The following is a 7,500-nucleotide window of genomic DNA, read 5'->3' on the forward strand; positions in this document are numbered from 1 at the left end:
CACGAACGCTATCGACGGAACGAACTCCTGGTGGCAGTCCCCGACACTAGCTGCCGGGAGACACTACGAATGGGTCACTATTACCATCGATCTCAAGCAGGTAAGAGGCGCTGGTGGTAGTGGTGGTGGTGGTGGTAATGATGCTGGTGGTGGTGGTGGTGGTGGATGGTGTGCCTGTGTGATAGCTGAGTGCCAAAGTGCTAGAAGTCTCGGATGTGGACACTTGAAATAAGTCTGACGGTGCTGAGAGAGAGAGAGAGAGAGAGAGAGAGAGAGAGAGAGAGAGAGATAAAGATCAGAAGGAATAATGATGCGAGAGAAATGGAAAAATTGTAGGTAGAAATTCGAAAGCAGACATGAGAGAGAGAGAGAGAGAGAGAGAGAGAGAGAGAGAGAGAGAGAGAGAGAGAGAGAGACAGAAACAGACAAACAGACAGAAACAGACAAACAAACAGAAACAGACAGAAAGACACACACACACACACACACACACACACACACACACACACACACACACAAAACCTTCAACAATATCACAAACACACCTTCATATTCCCCTTCCATAAAAGCAAAAATACATTACAAACACCCACGTCGCAACTTCCTGCACACCTATTGCGCGAACTCAATAAAGAACAGCAATATGAGAGACTCCATCCATATTAACTTATTTTACACCCTCATAACAACCCTGCTTGAAACATTAACGCCCCGTGCTTGGAGTAATGAAGGTAACAATGAAGGGGGAAGGTCTAGTGGCGAGGAGCGTGGCAATGACAGGGATAGGGGCAGAGAGAGCTCTAGTAAATATATATAAGCTGGGTATTGCTCGTTGGGAAAAGTTGTGAGACTGGGATAATGAGGATGTAGGAGCAGGAGATGGTGGTGATGGTGGTGGTGGTGGAGGAGGAAAAGATAGTGAAAGGTCATGAAGAAGTAGAAGGGTCATTGGGTCTCGTGGGTGTGGGTGTGGGCGTGGGTGTGGGTGTGGGCGTGGGTGTAGGTGTGGGAAGTGTGGGTAGACTAGATGACCACACCCGCTAGAGAAAGAGAGAGAGAGAGAGAGAGAGAGAGAGAGAGAGAGAGAGAGAGAGATAGAATAAAATAATGATACGAATAAGGTAACGAAATAAACTAGATACACTCAATAAAGGAAAGAAAAATCATGACACGAAGGAAATAAAAACATTTGTTAACTGAGAGAGAGAGAGAGAGAGAGAGAGAGAGAGAGAGAGAGAGAGAGAGAGAGAGAATGAATGAATGAATAGTAAAAATAGCGGGACAGGACACGAGAGAGAGATAGGGGCGGTCGCTGTTATCTGGCCTCGATGTGAATGTATACCGGAGCCCACCACTGTGTTTGTCTTCCCCTCCGCCTCCATCGACCTGTCTTCGTTTTTGGTATTTGGATTTTGTGTAGGATTATAGATTAGGGGGTTTGAGTTCGTAGCTTCCATTTCCTTCGATCCTTTTTTCTCCCCAACACTCACACATACATACACACAAAAAGAATCATATCCATTTTTATTTTCACCTCCAATCTGTTCATGTCGCTTCGCTGGTTTATTTATGCACTTTGATTCCCTAAGCAGCGGTAATCTCCATTCACCAATCAGGTTCAATTATCCCTCTCGCTGTGCACCAATCACCGCCTCCCTCACTCACTTGCCAGTATTAGGGAATCGAATGCCATTGGTCAGATGCCAGGATCTCCCCGCCAATGGCCACGCGACCTTGATTCTGTATATTCGATGCTCCATTGTTTTGTGTATTTTTGCGTCAGTGCCTTGTAGTGGCCTCAGCTCTCCCATCTGTCCAATTAAGGCAGCGGCTAAAGAAACAGGAATTCCTTTAGTATTTGCTGAAACAGAGAGAGAGAGAGAGAGAGAGAGAGAGAGAGAGAGAGCAATTACAATGCGAGGGAGTGGAGATTGTAGACATTTAGGAGTATGTCTCATGTGTTTGTTGAGAGGAACACACACACACACACACACACACACACACACAGAGAGAGAGAGAGAGAGAGAGAGAGAGAGAGAGAGAGAGAGAGAGAGAGAGAGAGAGAGAGAGAGAGAGAGAGAGAGAAAGCAATTACAATGCGAGGGAGTGGAGATTGTAGACATTTAGGAGTATGTCTCATGTGTTTGTTGAGAGGAACACACACACACACACACACACACACACACACACACACAGAGAGAGAGAGAGAGAGAGAGAGAGAGAGTACCTTCACGTAGGAGGAGAAGCCAGACACCTGTCCTACCAACCTGACCATAGCAAGGCAGATAGGCGTGCGGTGTGTGGTGTGGGCGGCGGTGAGTGAGGAACGGTGTGCGGGCGTGGGCGGGGTGACTGGCGCTGCTGCTGCTATCGTGGGCGTGAGTGGGTGTGGGCGCGGCTCGAAACACGTCTTTGAAATGCACCCACTCGATTCTTCATGTGTGTGTGTGTGTGTGTGTGTGTGTGTGTGTGTGTGTGTGTGTGTGTGGCAGTGAGGTCAGTAATATACATGAAACAAAATATATTTCAAAAGGTCACCGGAAGGATATCTAAGTGTTTTTCTCCTCCTCCTCCTCCTTCAACACATCTCATGGACACAAAAGGCGCCTCACAGACCACACAACTGTAAACTATATAGACGTATCCAGCCCCACCATTTTTTTTTTTTTTTTTCTCCGTGTTCTCACCCGTGTATCCCAAGACTCGTATTCAGAAATCCTTTGCTCTCTCACCACGACCATCTCCAAAGGCCACATTGATGACTAGCTGGGTTGTCTACACTGTTTCTCTGGTGAATAGTGTAAAAAATTTGTGCTTTTGTCAGTAGAATCATAGAAACACTTGTAAATATGTGTTACTTATTCTCGAAAATTTTGCTCTCTCCATGACTGTTTTCAAAGGCCACATAGATGACTAGCTTGGTTGTCTGCACTGTTTCTCTGGTGAATAGTGTGAAAAATTTGTGCATTTGTCACTAAACTCATAGAAATCTGTCACTAGAATCATAGAAACGCTTGAAAATATTACAATTTATTATAACCATGTATTCTGAAAAGCACTTCTTGTCTCGCTGTGATTCTTTTCCTTTGATAATAGAAAAATTTTGCTCATCTGTCACTAGAATCAAAAGAACTCCATTAAAAATCCATGTCATTTTTAAGCACAGACTTCTGAAAGTAAGATATGTAGTGAATGTTTAAGAATACACTCCTGTACACCCAGCACATCCAGACGCCTCAAATTTGTATATTTCAACACTACCTGTGCAATAGCCCTCCTCCCTGACAGATTTTCTCTCTCTCCTTTCATCTTCCTTTTCCGACTCGTCTCCTCTTTATCCCCTTCCTAATCCTGGTTCGCCTTATCTACTCCTTCCATTCCTCACTCGTTCACACCTTCCCAACCCTCTTCCTCCTCCTCCTCCTCCTCCTCCTCCTCCTCCTCTTCCTCCTTCTCTTCTCTCACCATTAGGATGCCAATCCTCATTAAATCGTTGTTGCTGAGCTCGAACCAAGTAGATAGCGGCGCTGTGTGAGGTGGTGGTGGTGGTGGTGGTGGTGGTGGTGGTGGTTGGTAGTGGTAGTGGTTGTTGTAGCTTCTAATGGCGATAGTGGCTCATTGTTTTGCTGGATTGAATAGTGTTACTTGTGTGTGTGTGTGTGTGTGTGTGTGTGTGTCTGAGAAGGGTCATATGGTAAAGAAAGTATGTCTGTGTCCTTTTGTGTGTGTGTGTGTGTGTGTGTGTGTGTGTGTGTGTGTGTGTGTGTGTGTGTGTGTGTGTGTGTGTGAGAGAGAGAGAGAGAGAGAGAGAGAGAGAGAGAGAGAGAGAGAGAGTCGTTCTGTAAGAGAATTTTCACACCCACAATAAATAATTCTCTCTCTCTCTCTCTCTCTCTCTCTCTCTCTCTCTCTCTCTCTCTCTCTCTCTCTCTCTCGCAGTGCCAACATCACAAGAGGCACCATTGATAACGGGTAGAACCATGAACCACGCATACATTACCGTGCTATTCCTGTCTACATCTCGCCAACAAACAGATACTGAAACTAATGGATACTATTTTTTGTCAAGGGGGAGGTTGAAAGATGAATAGACCGACAGGCTGTATGGATATATTAAGTTATGAGAAGAAAAAAAGAGATGAATTCAGCTTGAGAATAGTAAAACTGGGAAGTAATTGATAGATGCATGTACAGAGAGGGGGAATATATTTTCATGAAAGGGAGAATAGTATAGAATGTAGTGAAGAGATAGAGGAAGTTTTTATACCACTGAAATGTTATTGGTGTAGTGTGTATGTGTGGGGTAGGAGAACGTTATCTGCTTATTGAAGAGGAAGTGAGCCTGCTTATATGAGGGGAATAAGCACCTTAGCAGGAAATCACGTGAGGGGGAATGCGGTAAAAGAAACAGAAGGGAGAGGAGGCAAATACACGCAGGCGAGTGGGGACAGGTGCGCTCAGGTAGTCGAAGGAACCAGTGTTGTGTACCATAGCCATAAAATAAGTCAAGAAAACAAACCATGCAAGAAAAAGAATAATAAAACATGGTGACAAATAGAATAAGGAAGGGAGTGAATAATATAGGTTACTGTGTGAAAAAAAGGTTGATTTGTGGTTGAGACAGGTAGGAATGGTGCATGTAGGTGGCAGTCAGGTAGGTGGATTATGCAGGTGAGTATATAATTAAGACAGGACAGGTGTGGGGAGAAACGTTCATTTTTCTTGCCATAAGTAGACTCGTGTGTGTGTGTGTGTGTGTGTGTGTGTGTGTGTGTGTGTGTGTGTGTGTGTGTGTGTGTGTGTGTGTGTGTGTGTGTGTGTGTGTGTGTGTGTGTGTAAGACTTGTTGTTCGTTTGACGCCTACACTCTATTTTTTAGTTAACACACATACTCTCTCTCTCTCTCTCTCTCTCTCTCTCTCTCTCTCTCTCTCTCTCTCTCTCTCTCTCTCTCTCTCTCTCTCTCTCTCTCTCTCACACATTTTTATTCCAAGTTCTGTATACCTTAGTGTGCTGTGTGTGTGTGTGTGTGTGTGTGTGTGTGTGTGTGTGTGTGTGTGTGTGTGTGTATCCGTGCGTGCATCAGTGCGTGCATCCCTCCCGGTGACGCACTCGACCGTAACGCCGCCGGAGTGAAAGTAAATAAGACCCTGGAAAAAATCAAAATTGTCACCAGCTGTAAAGTACTGAGCCACTGTGGAAATACGCTGGAAAATTTGCCGCTTGTATAAAAATAAACTCCTACCTTGGAAATGATGCTGGGAGACTGGAAAGAACGTGTGAATTCCAGAGAAAACAAATGGCAGCACTAAAAAGCAGGAGGTAGGAATTTAGGAGCCTAATTGGCGTGTGAAGTGGAGAAAAATGCAGTGGAGAAACTAGGACAAGTGAAAAATAACTCTTATGTAAAAGTTTCTTGCTTAAATTTTGTATTACAGAATGGAAAAAGAAAAATTAAGAAGATTGCAGCAGGAAAGATTACTGGAAACTTCCTTCCGGGGATATAAAACTGGAAGTCATTTCTGAAGTTACACCACCAGAAGTTTGTCGGAGAAAAAATATTACAATTTGAGAAAAAAAAATTTTTTAACGTGAATTACTGAAGTTCTTTGTGTGTGTGTGTGTGTGTGTGTGTGTGTGTGTGTGTGTGTGTGTGTGTGTAATTCACTACGGGCTCCTGCTGGTCATCCAGCCAGTCTTCCCCATTACGGAGCGAGCTCAGAGCTCATAGACCGATCTTCGGATAAGACTGAGACCACAACACACTCCACACACCGGGAAAGCGAGGCCACAACCCCTCGAGTTACATCCCGTACCTATTTACTGCTAGGTGAACAGGGGCTACACATTAAGAGGCTTGCCCATTTGCCTCGCCGCTTTCCGGGACTCGAACCCGGACCCTCTCTATTGTGAGTCGAGCGTGCTAACCACTACACTACGCGGTGTGTGTGTGTGTGTGTGTGTGTGTGTGTGTGTGTGTGTGTGTGTGTGTGTGTGTGTGACCTATAACTTTCAATGCACGCACGGACCTCTCTCTCTCTCTCTCTCTCTCTCTCTCTCTCTGACTCACTTTTTTGCCACACAGCATCAACAGGGAACAACAGAGGCCATGTTAGGTCATTATAGCAATTTTTATCATTATGAGGAACATGACAATATGACCTGCTTCTCTCTCTCTCTCTCTCTCTCTCTCTCTCCCAGTGTCATTGCTTTTGTTGTTATACCTTTTCTTTGGTTCAGATTTTCCTCCTCGTTTTCTTTCTCTCCTTTTCACTTTACTGGGTTCATTATACGAGCTTCTTGCTGCTGTGGGGTGCGTGCGTGCGTTTGTGTGCGTGTGTGTGTGTGTGTGTGTGTGTGTGTGTGTGTGTGTGTGTGATGGGGAAATGTTGTTTGTGAGTGTGTTGTACTACGATCCTCTTTTGACCTCATTTACAAGGGTCAAACTTACCAACTTAGTACAGTACAACATATTTTTTTAATTCTCGAGATCATTTTTCCTCGTACAGATAATGACATGATGGATGGAGCATATTTTTTTCACCCTTGTTTTCTGTTTTCTTTTTCTTCTTTTTTCACCTTGATGTGGTTGTCTGTTTCATTAGCATCGAGTACCAGTTAGGTTGGTTAAAGATTCCTCATTGATTTGGTTCTGATGTTAACACATGATAATTTATACAACGCACCTTCAGAGAGAGAGAGAGAGAGAGAGAGAGAGAGATTCCTAAGGTTGCCTCGAGGGGATAGGTAGACAACATTAGAGGAGGAGGAGGAGGAGGGAAAGCTCTGATGACCCTTTCACATTCTTACAGCATCTTTGTGGGTTTCTTCCTGTGAAAGCTCAACGGTGTATGAGTGCGGAGACAGAAACACAAGGAACACATGTACTACAACACAAACAAGATAAATAAAAGCAAAACAATAGTAACCGTGACTTGTTTTTCTAGGACCAAGTGTTGTCTGAGGGCGTGGTGTGTTTGTCTGTAGAGGAGGAGGAGGAGGAGGAGGAGGAAGGAAGGAAAGTGGATAGCGTTTACATAAGGCAGAAACGACCATTGGGAAAAGGAAAGGGAAGGAGGAGAGTGTAAATCGCTGGGCCGAAAAAGAGAATAAAAAAATGCTGGCCGCGGTGGAGGAGGCTGGGAGATGAGTGTGTGCCAGGAAGAACACAAAGAAAATTACCAGGAAAGGAGAAAGAGCAAAAAGTGACTATCAGGTGAAGACAAGGAAGTAAGAAACGTGGGAAAAGAACACTTAACGAGAAAAGAAGATAAATATGATGTGTAAGAGGAAGAGGGAGAAGAAAACGAGGAGGAAAAGGAGGAGGAGGAGGAGGAGGAGGAGAAGAAGCGGCACGGTCTGAGGAGGAAGATAATGGAGGAAGACCGTGTATGGAAGAGAGTGATTCTCTGACAGGTGTTAGTGTTTAGAGCATAAGGAAGGCACCTGTCACTCCTCCTCCTCCTCCTCCTCCTCCTCCTCCTCCTCCTCCCTTTCCTCA

The 7,500-nt window shown here is 44.7% G+C and overlaps 1 protein-coding gene across 1 annotated transcript in view; it reads left to right on the plus strand.

The window, feature by feature from the left end:
* LOC123510008 (laminin subunit alpha-1-like) overlaps nucleotides 1-7,500 on the plus strand; it is a 147,791-nt gene that overhangs the window by 45,399 nt on the left and 94,892 nt on the right. Inside the window, 1 exon segment of the mRNA XM_045264686.1 lies at nucleotides 1-100. This exon segment is cut by the window's left edge and continues 95 nt beyond it. Within this exon segment, the coding sequence (XP_045120621.1) occupies nucleotides 1-100 (100 nt within the window).

This window comes from Portunus trituberculatus, chromosome 28, assembly GCF_017591435.1.
Source record: "Portunus trituberculatus isolate SZX2019 chromosome 28, ASM1759143v1, whole genome shotgun sequence".
NCBI lineage: Eukaryota > Metazoa > Arthropoda > Malacostraca > Decapoda > Portunidae > Portunus > Portunus trituberculatus.